This window comes from Lagenorhynchus albirostris, chromosome 3, assembly GCF_949774975.1.
Source record: "Lagenorhynchus albirostris chromosome 3, mLagAlb1.1, whole genome shotgun sequence".
Classification (NCBI taxonomy): domain Eukaryota; kingdom Metazoa; phylum Chordata; class Mammalia; order Artiodactyla; family Delphinidae; genus Lagenorhynchus; species Lagenorhynchus albirostris.
The window spans coordinates 42,756,285-42,772,180 of NC_083097.1; the positions used below are offsets into that span (position 1 = coordinate 42,756,285).

The 15,896-nt window shown below is 36.0% G+C and overlaps 1 protein-coding gene across 4 annotated transcripts in view; it reads right to left on the reverse strand.

Annotated features, from left to right (window-relative positions):
- Nucleotides 1–15,896, reverse strand: part of SLC38A9 (solute carrier family 38 member 9) — a 101,137-nt gene that overhangs the window by 32,474 nt on the left and 52,767 nt on the right. For all 4 annotated transcript variants that reach the window (XR_009539481.1, XR_009539480.1, XR_009539479.1 and 1 more), the window contains exons 8-10: nt 9,847–9,906; nt 6,821–7,015; nt 3,980–4,087 (exon numbers count right to left, since the gene is read on the reverse strand). Coding sequence is in view for 1 of the 4 variants with exons in the window: in XM_060142966.1 (XP_059998949.1) it covers nt 3,980–4,087; nt 6,821–7,015; nt 9,847–9,906 (363 nt within the window). In the remaining 3 variants the exon portion in view is untranslated. The remainder of the gene's footprint in view (nt 1–3,979; nt 4,088–6,820; nt 7,016–9,846; nt 9,907–15,896) is intronic.

A 15,896-nucleotide genomic window follows, 5' to 3' on the forward strand; every position in this document is an offset into this window, starting at 1 on the left:
AAAGAACTCCTATAAATCAATATGAAAAAAATAGAAAATGGGCAAAAGACTTGAAAAGGCACTTGACAAAAGAGGAAATCCAAATTGGCAATGAACATATAAAAAGGTGTTAACTTCATTAGCCATCAGGGAAATGCAAATTAAAAGCACAATACCACTACACAACCACCAGCAAGGCTAGATGAAAAAGAAAACAGAAGTGTTGATTGATGAAGACATGGAACGGACTAGAACACTCAAACACTGCTGGTATGGACGTAAATTGGTACAACCATTTTGGAAAGCTGACTGGCAATATCTGCAAAAGTAGAATATATGCATACCCTTTGACCTACCAATTCCACTCCTAGGTTTATACTCAAGAGAAAGCAGGCATATATGTTCACCAAAAGATATGTAAGAGAATGAAGAGTGCTACAATAAACATAATGGTTGCAAATTGGAGACTACTCAAACGTCCCTTAATAGGAAAAAGATAAATTGTGGTATAGTTATAAAATGAAATACTAATGAGAATGAATAAAATACACACAACAATATGGCTCAATATCACAATATAATGTTGATGGGAAGAAGCCAGACACAAAAGAATATGTACTGTATATTCCAATTATAGTCAGTCAAAAAACAGACAAAATTAATCTTTGGGGTTAGAAGTTAGAACAGGTGGTTATCTCTGCAGGGAGACAGCAATTGGTAGGGAGAATGAGAGGGACTTCTGGGGTGCTAGTAATTTCTGGTTTTGATCTAGGTGCTGGTTATCTGGTTTGTTCAGTTTGTGAAAATTTTGTGAGACTTTACTTTCTGAAAATACCTTTATTGTACTCTAACAGTTGAATGAGAGTATGGTGGGATTTAGAATTTTAAGTTAAAATAATTTATTCTGAGATCTTTGATGATACTACTATTGTCTTCTAACTTTCAGAGTTGTTGTTAAAACGGCTGATACTATTCTGATTCCAGACCTTTTGTACAGACTTGTTCTTTGTCCCTGAAAGCCCTTCTCTTTATCCCTGGTGTTGTAAAATTTCATAATGAGCTTTGGTGTCTTTTTCACAATGCTGGGCATTTTGGGCCCTTACATCTAGAAACACATGCTCTTCAGTTCTGGGGAAATTTCTTAAATTATTTCTTTGAAAATTTCCTCACCTTCATTTCCTTTCTTCTCTATGAAACTATTTTTAGCTGGATATTGGGCCACCTGAATTAATTATCTATTTTCTCATCTTTTCTGTCCTATTTTTTTCCTTCCTCTCTCCCTCCCTCCCTCCCTCTTTCTCTCCCTCCCTTCCTTCCTTCTTTCTAACCATCCATCCATCTGTCCATCCATCCACCCACCCATCCGTAATCTCTAGTCTTTTGGGGAAGTTAGCTTTATCTTCCAAATTTTCTTTGAATGCTTAATTTCTATTACATATTTTATTTCCAAGATCAACTCCCCATTTTTCCTTCCTTGCTTGGCATCTAAATATTGTTTCATGGATATCACTGTCTTTTGCTACTTTGAGGATGTAATTTTTTGGAATTTTGCTTTTGTTCCTTCTTATTATTTTTCCCTTTAAATTCCCTTTTAATCTTTCTTTCTTTTTTTCAAATATTTATTTATTTATTTGGTTGTGCCGGGTCTTCGTTGCAGCAGGCAGGCTCATTAGTTGTGGCATGCGAACTCTTGGTTGCGGCATGCATGTGGGATCTAGTTTCCTGACCAGGGATAGAACCCGGAACCCCTGCATTGGGAGCATGGAGTCTTAACCACTGCACCACCAGGGAGGTCCCCTTTTTTATCTTTCTTGTTTTATTTTCATGTAAGAGGTTTTCCACAAGTATCTAGTGCTCTTTGTATGTTTGTTTATATTTAAAAGTGAAGCACTAAAAAAATGTATACTTAGTGGACATCTAAATGGTCTGATACAAGCAAGGTACCTACCATTTTTTTGGTAGAACCCGAATATCTGAGACTCTAGGTCTTTCCTCTTAGGCTTAGTTTCTCCTGAGAAGAATCCTCTATTACCCTATTCTATCAGCATTTTGGGAACCAAGGAATAAAGAAAAGAGAATTGGAGGGGTAGACGGTGGGGTATGGCCTCACCATTCAGCATATATGCTTTCACTTAACCTGTTTTCAGACTGGAGGCTTATTCCTACCCTTTTGCTGTATCTGGCAAACCCGAGTCCAGAGAGTATCTGATTTAGTTTCTTCCATCTCTTGCTAGGTTGAAGAGGGAAAGGGGATGGATTATAGCTAATTATTCCTGACATAAACCTTCAAAGAATTCTCCCATTTTAAGCCCTTCTCCTTACCCTTGCTTTCAGAGTTAACCAGTTTTCTCCAAACACTCAGGCTTTCAAGAATTGTGTAGTTCAAACTGGCCTCCTCTCTACAGGTACTTACATTTCAGCTTTCTCTGCTTTGCTGTCAGTTACCAACCATGTATCAGTTTTTGAGCTTCTAAAAATCTGTTGCTCTCTCTCATTTGCTATTGTCTCTTCTATAGAGCCTCTTTGTGTTTGTTTTTTACATTTATTTTTTTAACGTAAATGTTTTAATGGGATTTAGAAAGGAGTGGATATAAACACATTTACTCTTAATAATTATTTATTGAGCACTCATTATATGCCAGAAGTATTATAGGCCTTGGGGACACAATAGTAATAGAGAAGTATAAAAAACAAAAAAAAATTTCTTTTCTCAGAGAGCTAACATTCTAGTTAAGGGAGACAGATACACATGTAAAAAAAATAATACAGGTATTTCTTACCATCTGAACTTTCACTACTCGAATTCAAGAACCAAAAAGATTCGGAAACAGTTCTAGGTAAGTCTCTTATCTTAACATCTGCTACTTTTTATCTTAAACTCAGGAGCTAAGTTGATTAGAATAACAGATATGCCTCAATATTCCAACTAGTCAGAATCAAGAACTTAATAGATTTAGATGACCAGGGATACCTGCATATAAGATTTGGTAGTGATGAGGGCTCTAAAGAAAATAAGGAACAAGAAGGAGGTGTGAGAATGGGCAGGAAGTCAGGGAAGACCTCTCTAACGATACCAGCCATGTAGATACCTGAGAAAAAGACAACTACGTTTCATGTACAGGGAATCCTAAGTGCAAAAATTCTGAGCTAGGAGTGTGCTTGGCATTTTTGTGGAACAGCGAGGAAGACAGTGTGGTTGGAGTGGACTGAATGAGTGGAAAAGTAATAGGGGATGAAATAAAGGAGGAAGCCAGGAGTCAGATCATATAGGGCCTGTGGACTATGATAAAGACTTGCCTTTATTCTGAATGAGTTGGGAAACCATTAGAGGTTTTTGAAGGTTGTTTCAAAAACACCACTCCAGGGCTTCCCTGGTGGCGCAGTGGTTGAGAGTCCGCCTGCCGATGCAGGGGACACGGCTTTGTGCCCCGGTCCTGGAAGATCCCACATGCCACGGAGCGGCTGGGCCCGTGAGCCATGGCCGCTGAGCCTGCGCGTCCGGAGCCTGTGCTCCGCAACAGGAGAGGCCACAACAGTGAGAGGCCCGCGTACCGCAAAAAAACCAAAAAAACAAAAACCAAAAAAACAAAAAACACCATCCTAATTAGCCTGAAAAACAGCAATATTAAAAGAAAAAAACCCATAAGGGAACAATGATGTTAATTACCAGTATTGTCCACATATATTTATCACTGACTATGTTCTAAATAAGTCTCTGAAATTCTAGGGGTATGTTTCCACAGAGAGTCTAGAGAATGAGTTCTTGATTTTTCAATTGCATTGTGACTTTAACTCCCAAGTAGAAATGACAAAGGGTACTGGTTATCCCTAACTGCAAGAAAACCACAGTAATTTCAACTGTACTCCTGTTTTTAGCTTAACAGCATTAATAAAAGTGTTCATCATAAAATCTACCAATACTTCTTTTATAGTAACAATAGTTAACTGAAGATCACATTATTGTAATTTATTAATTCTTTACTTGGGACAAATAGCTCACCTGGGACAAAAAATTCTGTTGGCGTAAACCAATGAAACTCCAAATGAAATCCCAAGTGAATAGCCTTCAAGGTGACAAGAAAAATCAAGTAGAGAACGGACACTGTGCCTGTAAGGAAAAATTCAGAAACCATTTATCAACTTTGTTTTACAGACTATTTCAAAATCAAGTTTTGTTTCTACATTCTCAGCATAGTTTGGAAAATTATTACCTTTGTCGTTTATGCCCACTAAAACCCAGGTAAGATCTAAAGAACAGAAACAAGCTATGTGAGATATCAAAAAACAAAGCAAAAAAACTATGTAGTAGGCCTAAGAAGAACTTATGACCTGAATTTAGTGGAAGATACATGCAGAGAGTCCATTATAAAATTGTAAGGTTACATAGGAGAGAAAAAACAACCTGAAACTGACTCTTATTCTTTGTATTGAAAGTATTAGAGGGGAATTCCCTGGCGGTCCAGTGGTTAGGACTTCTCACTTTCACTGCTGAGAGCGCAGGTTCAATTGCTGGTCGGGGAACTTCAAGATCCTGCAAGCTGTATGGCGTGGCCAAAAAATAAAGAAATAAATAAAAAATTTTTAAATGAAAAGGAACGGGTAAAATTAACTTAAAAAAAAAGTATTAGAGACAGTCAATAAGTTGGAAAAGTCTGTCAAAATATTTAGTATAAGAAAGAAAAAAGAGGGCTTCCCTGGTGGTGCAGTGGTTGAGAGCCTGCCTGCCGATGCAGGGGACACGGGTTCGTGCCCCGGTCCGGGAAGATCCCACATGCAGCAGAGCGGCTGGGCCCGTGAGCCATGGCCGCTGAGCCTGCGCGTCTGGAGCCCGTGCTCCGCAACGGGAGGGGCCACAACAGTGAGAGGCCCGCATACCGCCAAAAAAAAAAAAAAAAAGAAAGAAAAAAGAAAGAAAAGTAGTAAATGTGGATCATAAACTTGAGAAAGGCAATAAGCCACATAATCCATGAACAATCTGATCTACTATCTAGATGAAGTTTTGATTAAGCAGTACTACTTGCTAGATGGAAAGATTCCAGATTCCATTCACTGTGTAAATGCCCACTTTATGTAGGGTAAAGTGAGCATTCAGAATTTCAGGATTTTTTAGTAGTCTAGATGTTAGAGGATTTAAGGAATTAAGTCCAGTCATTATGGAGTAGAGTCAAGAAATCCAGAAAGGTTTCTAGAGGAATTAGATTCTAATTTCTCTAAAGAAGCTTTATATAGTTTTAAAAGGGAAAGTACCAAGAAAAAGGGCAAAAGAAAAATATCCTTAAGGAGGTAGAGAATAATTAACCTGGTTAGAAGCCTAGTGATTGTTTTGCCCAACTGAGCAAATTCTTCTATAAGTTTACATGCTAACTTTTAAAGATCTGTTCCATGGGAAAGTCAGCAAGCAAATCAGGAAACCACAAATGAGCTATATAAGCTCTACTGTGGGTTTGGAGGTTAGCTGATTCAGAAAGGATGAATACAAGAGGCTAAAGCTTATATAACCACAACTCTTCATTTTCTGTGTGTGTCTGTGGTAGTCAGTCTTACAGTGAATCCTGTTGTGAGGCAGAGGTATAGAGAAATATCCTTACCTCCTCTTTTGGTCTTCTGAAAACCCAAAGCCACCTCCTTGATGTGATGAGTAATCTAATTATTTCATACTCTAGGCCGCCTACCAAGAGGTCAGAACTATAGGGAGGAGGTGAAATCCTATTATCTATTTAGGTTATCAATTCTTTATGAATGATATCCTTGTCTTTAGTTAACCAGATCTGAGCTTTCATAGGGGTTCCTTTTCTAAAACAGGTCTCACAAAAAGAAGTCTGTTCCGTTAAGGAGGCAATAGTGTTCTAAGAAAGAAAAAGCACAGAGAAAGAGAGCAGAAGCAGAATAAACCTAAGGAGCTTCAGCTAGAGAACAATATCCCAGGTTGAAAGTCAAGTGATAATTTTGTGCTATACTCTTAAATAGATACTATAGGAAAAAAATATTCCATAACCTCCCTTAGTAAGTTCTAATATTTCCAACCCTTAGAATTGAGAATTCCTAAATTATCCACTTTGGATCTCTCCTGCTGAAATCTTACTCTACTTCCTCTAGCTGTTCTCTTAGAGGAAATGAGGAATAGTTGTTCAGTAAGGATAGAATGGAAACCACAGCAACTCATCCTTTTTTCTCTTTTTTTTAATTTGGTTGAACCGGGTCTTAGCTGTGGGAGTTGGGCTCCTTAGCTGCAGCTTGAGGGTTACTTAGTTTTGGCATGCAAACTCTCAGTTGCAGCATGCATGTGGGACCCAGTTCCCTGACCAGGGATCAAACCCAGGCCCCCTGCACTGGGAGCGTGGAGTCTTATCCACACTGTGCCACCAGGTAAGTCCTTTTTTTTTTTCTAATGCACCCAGCAACTCATCTTAAAAAGGGACTTGGACTTGAAATGGTCATCTATATTTTTCTTTTTTTTTTAAAGATGTCTTTTGATATGGACCATTTTTAAAGTCTTTATTGAATTTGTTACAATACTGCTTCTGTTTTATGTTTTGGTCTTTTTGGCTGCGAGGCATGTGGGATCTTAGCTCCCCCACTAGGGACTGAACCTGCTCCCCCTGCACTGGAAGGTGAAGTCTTAACCACTGGACTGCCAGGGAAGAGCCCATCTATATTTTTCTCTCTTCCAAACTCCATAAAGAAAACCAAAAAGCAGGGTAACATATGCATGAACAAATTAAACATAGATGAACAGGCCTGGAAGGTAAGTATTGATATTTCCCCAGTCAGACCATATTTCCACAGAATCCAGCATGTATTCTACTACACAGAGGCTCTATAACACAGTGCCTTGGCTTACCTAGGATATTAAATTTTGAAAAAAATGAAGGAGATTTGAAATTAAGCAGTGGTAGGAGGAGCCCCATGAGGTAAAAGGGCACTGTCTTGGACTTATTCCACCACTTTTCAAACTGCTGGAGTCCCGAGTCATTGGTGTAGAAAATCATAGAGCCATTGTCAGGATGGTCACCACTCCTGGCGCTTGGACAAATCACTGCAATAGGGAAGCAACAGATTAGAGAAGGCAACAAAGAACAGAAAATTACTACCCCCAAGACTGACACTTGTTCTGCCAACCTCAATTTTTACCATGAATGCTAAGTTTCTTCTTTCTGGAAAAAAATAGAGGGTTATATTTAGATATATTAGGAACCCTTTTAATTTATTTTTATTATTTATTTTTATTGAAATATAGTTGATTTACAGTGTTGTGTTAGTTTCAGGTATACAACAATGCGATTCAGTTATTTATATATTTATATATTCTTTTTCAGATTCTTTTCCATAATAGGTTATTAGAAGATATTGAATACAGTTCCCTGAGCTATACAGTAGGTTCTTGTTATCTATTTTCTATATACTTATATTAGAAACCTTTTACCTATAAATAATTAAAGGTAGGAAAATGTTAGAAAATTTTGAGGTATAGCCTTAATTTCTACTTGAAATTATAAAATTATCCTACCAAATATCCTTTGGTCCCATTGCTAGAGAGAAAATACTGGGTTGGATGATATTTGATCCTATTTGTATAATAATATAAGAAATATCATACAGGTAATTGTTCACTGTGCTAATAACCCACACAAAGGCCAAAGAACAGGTTTCTTCTAACAATAAACAAAATCTTCTAACAATAAACAAAATCTCTTCTAACAATAAACAAAAACAAAGTCCCATTGCTAGAGAGAAAATACTGGGTTGGATGATATTTGATCCTATTTGTATAATAATATAAGAAATATCATACAGGTAATTGTTCACTGTGCTAATAACCCACACAAAGGCCAAAGAACAGGTTTCTTCTAACAATAAACAAAATCTCTGGGTTTGGAATAAAAAGTGGACACCATCAAAACATCTGCCATGGTATTGCCAAAATCTAATTATTGCTTATAGCTTAAGAATCTTGAATTCCAGCAATCCACAGTAACTGTCCTGGACGTTTATCACAACTTGTAGCAGCTTAAGAGCCCAGATGATATCCAGAGAACTGGGAAGCGAGTAAAACGTATTTTTCCTAACACTGATCTTCTGTTAGCAGAGAGAATACAAATCATTCTCACTGTTTCTAGTTTCGTAATAGTACTTTTTCTAATAATCAGCTCTTTGTAAAGAATGTTTAATGCTAGTGAAAAATGCTGACAATTTTATTCTCTATCCGTTATTTCGCATACCACAAAACCAAACAATTTTCTTTCACCTTTTTTCTTAGTACTTTAACATGCACATTTTTCTTCTATGCTCTGGAGAGAAGTAAATTAACTTTAATTTTTGTGCTAATAACTGTGCTAATAATTACAGTGGTAAAGAGCACAGGCTATGGAAGTATATTGACTGAATAAAGAATCTCGACTCTGTCACTTAATAGTTATGTAACCTTGGGCAAGTCACTAACTTCTCTGTACCTTGGTTTCTGCATAGAAAATGAGAGAAAAGATCTACCTTATGGAGTTGCTGTAAAATATTTAGAACAATGCCTGCACACAGTAAGTATCCAATAAATGTGAGCTGTAATTTTAAATATTAACTGAGACGGATTGTTTCATACTCTATTTAATACACTGTTCAAAATAAACCAAAGAATCAAGAAGTGCTACTATCAACATATCACTATGCAAACTAAACTGACTTTGCTGATGGTGCTCTCCAAATTATCACTGTAATTGTGATATTTATGAACTCAACAATGAACTCTAGTGAAGAAATCCTATTAGATATTAATAAACTAGTTTTATCAATAGATATCAGAATAGCTATAGTAAAATGAATTTCTCTTTTAAGACAAGTATGTTACTTGGTCTTTTGAAAATTCTGAGGTAAGGAACAGGGTGCAAGAGATATATGTTTAAATTATACTAAAATACTTTAGTATAATTATTGAAAAGTGTGTATGTGTGTGTTCACAGAAATAAAAGCTGATACTTCACTCATTTTCTAGTGTTAATAAATGACAGGTTAATCAGTTTAATCAAGGGGTAAAATAAGACACTGAATAGAAAACATGGGAATGTACGCTTTATGAGAGGAGAAACTCTTGTCTGTCCATTATATCCCAGAGCCTAGAACAGTTCCTCACAGGTAATAGGCTTAATAAATATGCATTGAATGAATTGTCCTCTTAGTGATCAATGTGTACCTCCATCAAAATGCTATGAATTCAGTAGTATCTCTGAAACTTAAACACATAAAAGCTTTAGGTGATGTTAGTTACACTGTTAACCAGGTTATGTTATCTTTTCTATTCACTCTTCCTATGACTGCCATATTGGATAAACCCATAGGCCACAAACGTTTATTTTTAATAAATTAATTAAAAGAAACTTTTCTAAGAAATTAAGGGTTTTTTTGGACAAATCTTTAATTTATTTTTCTGTATTTACTAACCTTGGTTCATTATTAGGAAATTTAGGCCACAGATTTGTATATCTTAAATATTACTAACTAAAACAATAAATATCTAAAACTAAGTTAACAAACTGAGAACTATGGTTCTAGACTTCCAAAACAATTAGCAGTGATATAGGTTCTTCAAAGTGTGTATTGATCATAGGCAAATATGGATACTATAGATGTGAGCTATAACTGTGGATTGAATAATATGAACTAAATATTGTTTAGCTCACATTAACACAAAATTTTGTGGAGTATTTTTCTTTTTTTTAAACATACTGATTGCCAACAACTTAATAGTGCCTTACTTAACATAATGATTTTATGCTGGTCATTTACCTAAAATAAAGTTATAGGTTCTACCTTAAAGCATTTTTGAAGCGAGGTGATGAATAAAGAAACAAGCCAAACTTTCAATTCCAAACTACTTACCAGGGTTGCTATCGTTGGTGCTCAGTATTGCATCTGTGTCATTAATGTGATGAATAAAGTCTAAAAATTAAGGGGAAAATATAGTTTAATACTGAATGAAAGATGCTAAATCAGTCACCCTCTAAAGTCTTTTACTTATAAAAATCTTTTAAGATCTACTGTGTGGTAATATTACCTAGTACACTGAACAAAGGCTACTTCACTGTTAACATAGCTTTACCTTCTTCAGCTTTCTCTACTTACAGGAACAATGTCATTGGTGTCACAGTCCCACTGTGTTTTACATGATTGAAGATTTTTTTAAAAAGCTACTCACAAGGCTGAATTTAGTTAAAAGCCCTGGAATAAAGACAGTGTGCACAATTTTTTTACCTATACGGACACTAATTTATATAAGTGTAGTTACATCTTCTATAATAAAGTTCTAAAGTCTGCAAAAGGGGTAAAGCCAGTACTCATAACAGCTGAGTTTATCTGGAAAAACACTTAAAGTTTTTACAAAGTATAGGACGTGCTATTATAAACTGAAGGCTATATAGTAATTATTGCTCACAAGCACCATTAAGTAATACTAAAAGAAGTAGCAAAACAAAAAGCTAATGCAGATACCTGAGCATTCATGTCATTCTACAGTGAATGACAGAATGGGTAAAGAATATGTTTTTACTTGCCTGAGGGAATTTACTTTATTCTGTTTGATGTTAACCTTTTATAACCTTAGTAAGCATTAATAAAAGTAATGTAAAACTTAAAAATAGGATGATAAAAAATGCTGGAGTAAGTTAAATATGTGAATTATTCATTCCATTGTACATTAAATATGTGAATTATATTGTAAGTTATATAAAAGTAAGTTAAATATGTGAATTATTCATCTCCATTGTAAAGTAAGTTAAATATGTGAATTATTCATCTCCATTGTATGCCTCTCAAGATAGAATGAAAGAAGTAGTCTAGTGCTCTAGGTTTTTACAGTTATCTCCAGGGCTTATTAGTGATTTAAGATAGGAAGTTATGAATCTTTAAGGAATTCCTGGTGCCAAAGACTTACATAACGCTAGTAAAACCTTGATACCAAGTATACTGGGTTGAACTGTATTCTCCCCAAATCCATGTCCATCGGGAAACTCAGAATGTGACCATATTTGGAAACAGACTCTATGTAGAGATAATCAAGTTAACATTAGGTTATACTGGATTAGGATAGGCCCTAAATTTAGTGACTGGTGTCTTTAATAAGAACAGGAAATTTTGGACACAGAGACACTGAGGGGAGATGGCCATGTGAAGGCAGAAGCCGAAACTGGAGTGATACACCTACAACTCAAGGAATACCAAAGACTGCCAGCAGTCGATCATCAGAAACTAGAAAGAGGCAAGAAAGGCTTCTTCCCTAAAGGCTTCAGAGGGAGCAGAGAGCCCTACAGATACTTTGATTTTGGATTTCTATTTTCCAGGACTGTGGGAGAGAACAAATTTCTCTTGTTTTAAGCCAAACAGTTCATGGTAATTTGTTACAGCAGCCCTAGTACATCAAGGCTCAATGAGGACAGTATGAGAAAGAAAAACTCTAGGCCACTATCTCTTATGAAGAGACACAAAAGTTCTAAATAAAATATTACTCCCACTCCTCCCAAAAGTAAACTGAATCCAGTAAGAAAATTTAAAATAAACATCATGACTTACAAACTAATTTAAGTTTGTCCCAGAATATAAGTATGATTTAAATATTATAAAATGTATTCACTTAATTATCCACATTAACAATTTAAAGGAGAAAAGCTTTACAATCATTTCAAGAGATGTAGATTAAGTATTTAATAAAATCCAGCACACATTAATAAAAATGCTTAAGAAAACAATAGGCTAGAACATCTCTGAATTACTAAAGGGTACAACCCTTTGATCCTACAACTAATGCAATATATAATGGTGAAACATTAGAAAGATTTCCTCAGGAACAATATAAGGATGTCTACCAGCACTGCATCCATACAACTTTACAGTTTAAAAAAAGATAAATATATCTAGATGTATATATATGTAAACATATATACATGTGTGTGCATGTGCCTGTGTGTATATGTACATATTAAATATAAATGTATGCATACAGATATGAATCATTCAAAAAATAATAACTAGAGAGAAAGAACTTTTCACTATTCATGGATGACATAACTACCTAAATAGAAAATCAAAAGTGAATCTACAAAATTATAAGCAATAAGAGTTCAACACATTTACTAGATTCAAGATAAATATTAAAAATTTAATTAGGTTCTTTTATTATAACAGCAACAAATAACCTGAATATTTTATAATTAAAAACTATATCATGAGAAGCAAGAAAAACTACAATTCTGCAGCCTGTGGAAGGAAAACCACATTCACAGAAAGATAGACAAACGAAAAGGCAGAGGACTATGTAACAGATGAAGGAACAAGAAAAACCCTCAGAAAAACAACTAAATGAAGTGGAGATAAGCAACCTTCCAGAAAAAGAACTCAGAATAATGATAATGAAGATGATCCAGGAGCTTGAAAAAAGAATGGAGGCAAAGATCGAGAAAATGCAAGAAATGTTTAACAAAGACCTAGAAAAAGTGAAGAACAAACACCTAGAAGAATTAAAGAACAAACAGAGAGGAACAATACAATAACTGAAATGAAAAATATACTAGAAGGAATCAATAGCAGAATAACTAAGGCAGAAGAATGGCAAGTGACCTGGAAGAGAGAATGGTGGAATTCACTGCCACGGAAGAGAATAAAGAAAAAAGAATGAAAAGAAATGAAGACAGCCTAAGAAACCTCTGGGACAACATTAAATGCAACAACATTCACATTATAGGGGTCCCAGAAGAAGAAAGAGAGAAAGGACCCGAGAAAATATTTGAAGAGATTACAGTCGAAAACTTCCCTAACATGGAAAGGAAACAGCCCCCAAGTCCAGGAAGTGCAGAGAGTCCCAGACAGGATAACCACAAGGAGAAACATGCCAAGACACATAGTAATCAAATTGACAAAAATTAAAGACAAAGAAAAATTATTAAAAGCAACTAGGGAAAAATGACAACATACAAGGGAACTCCCATAACGTTAACAGCTGATTTCTCAGTAGAAACTCTACCAGCTAGAATGGAGTGGCATGTTGTATTTAAAGTGATGAAAGGGAAGAACCTACAACCAAGATTACTCTACCCAGCAAGGATCTCATTCAGATTGACAGAGAAATCAAAAGCTTTACAGACAAGCAGAAGCTGAGATAATTCAGCACCACAAAATCAACTCTCCAACAAATGCTAAAGGAACTTCTCTAACTGGGAAACACAAGACAAGACAGGGACTTACAAAAACAAACCCAAAACAATTGAGAAAATGGTAATAGGAACATACATATTTGATAATTACTTTAAATGTGAATGGATTAAATGCTCCAACCGAAAACACAGGCTTGCTGAATGGATACAAAAACAAGACCCATATATATGGTATCTACAAGAGACCCACTTCAGACCTACGGACACATACAGACTGAAAGTGAGGGGATGCAAAAAGATATTCCATGCAAATGGAAATCAAAACAAAGCTAGAGTAGCAATACTCATACTAGATAAAATAGACTTTAAAATAAAGAATGTTGGGCTTCCCTGGTGGCGCAGTGGTTGAGAGTCCACCTGCCGATGCAGGGGACACAGGTTCATGCCCCGGTCCAGGAATATCCCACATGCCGTGAAGCAGCTAGGCCCGTGAGCTATGGCCACTGAGCCTGCGCGTCTGGAGCATGTGCTCCGCAATGGGAGAGGCCACAACAGTGTGAGGCCCACGTACCGCAAAAAAAATAAAATAAAAAAAATAAAGAATGTTACAAGAGACAAGGAAGGACACTACATAATGATCAAGGGATCAATCCAAGAAGAAGATATAACAATTATAAATATATATGCAACCAACAGAGGAGGACCTCAATACATAAGGCAAATGCTAACAGCTATAAAAGATGAAATCGACAGCAACACAATCATAGTGGGGGACTTTAACACCTCACTTACACCAATGGACAGATCATCCAGACAGAAAATTAATAAGGAAACACAAGCTTTAAATGACAAAGTAGGCCACATAGATTTAATTGACATTTATAGTACATTCCATCCGAAAACAGCAGATTACACTTTGTTCTCAAGTGCACACGGAACACTCTCCAGGACAGATCACATCTTGGGTCACAGATCAAGCCGCAGTAAATTTAAGAAAATTGAAATCACATCAAGCATCTTTTCCGACCACAACGTTGTGAGATTAGAAATAAATTATAGGGGAAAAAAACGTAAAAAACACAAACAGGATGTCCCTGGTGGTGCAGTGGTTAACAATCTGTCTGGCAATGCAGGAGACACAGGTTCGAGCCCTGGTCTGGGAAGATCCCACATGCCACGGAGCAACTAACCCATGAGCCACAACTACTGAGCCTGCGCTCTAGAGCCCATGAGCCACAACTACTGAGCCTCTGTGCCACAACTACTGAGTCTGTGCTCTAGAGCACGTGCTATGTGACAAGAGAAGCCACCGCAATAGGAAGCCTGTGCACCGCAATGAAGAGTAGTCCCTGCTCTCCGCAACTAGAGAAAGCCTGCGCACAGCTATGAAAATCCAATGCTGCCAAAAATAAATAAATTAAATAAATAAATTAAAAAGAAAAAACACAAACACATGGAGGCTAAACAATACGTTACTAAAAAACCAAGAGATCACTAAAGAAACCAAAGAGAAAATCAAAAAATACCTAGAGACAAATGACAATGAAAACACGATGGCCCCAAAACCTATGGGATACAGCAAGAGCAGTTCTAAGAGGGAAGTTTATAGCACTACAATCCTACCTCAAGAAACAACAAAAATCTCAAACAATCTAACCTTACACCTAAAAGAACCAGAGAAAGAAGAACAAACAAAATCCAAAATCAGTAGAAGAAATCATAAAGATCAGAGCAGAAATAAATGAAATAGAAACAAAGAAAACAATAGCAAAGATAAATGAAACTAAAAGCTGGTTTTTTGAGAAGATAAACAAAATTGATAAACCTTTAGCCAGACTCATCAAGAAAAAGAGGGAGAGGACTCAAATCAATAAAATTAGAAATGAAAATGGAGAAGTTACAATGTACACCACAGAAATACAAAGCATCATAAGAGACTACTACAAACAACTCTATGCCAGTAAAATGGACAACCTGGAAGAAATGGACAAATTCTTAGAAAAGTATAACCTTCCAAGACTGAACCAGGAAGAAATAGAAATATGAACAGACCAAGCACAAGTAACGAAATTGGAACTGTGATTAAGAATCTTGCAACAAACAAAACTCCAGGACCATATGGCTTCACAGATGAATTCTATCAAACATTTAGAGAAGAGCTAACACCCATCCTTCTCAAACTCTTCCAAAAAATTGCAGAGGAAGGAACACTCCCAAACTCATTCTACGAGGCCACCATCACTCTGATACCAAAACCAGACAGAGATACTACAAAAAAAGAAAATTACAGACCAATATCACTGATGAATATAGATGCAAAAATCCTCAACAAAATGCTAGCAAACAGAATCCAACAACACATTAAAAGGATCATACACCATGATCAAGTGGGATTTATCCCAGGGATGCAAGGATTCTTGCATTAATATGCAAATTAATCAATGGGATACATCATATTAACAAATTGAAGAATAAAAGCCATATGATCATCTCAATACATGCATAAAAAGCTTTTGACAAAATTCAACATCCATTTATGATAAAAACTCTCCAGAAAATGGGCACAGAGGAAACCTACCTCAACATAATAAAGGCCATATATGACAAACCCACAGCAAACATCATTCTCAATGGTGAAAAACTGAAGGCATTTCCTCTAACATCAGGAACAAGACAAGGATGTCCACTCTCGCCACTATTATTCAACATAGTTTTGGATGTCCTAGCCATGATAATCAGAGAAGAAAAAGAAATAAAAGGAATACAAATTGGAAAAGAAGAAGTAAA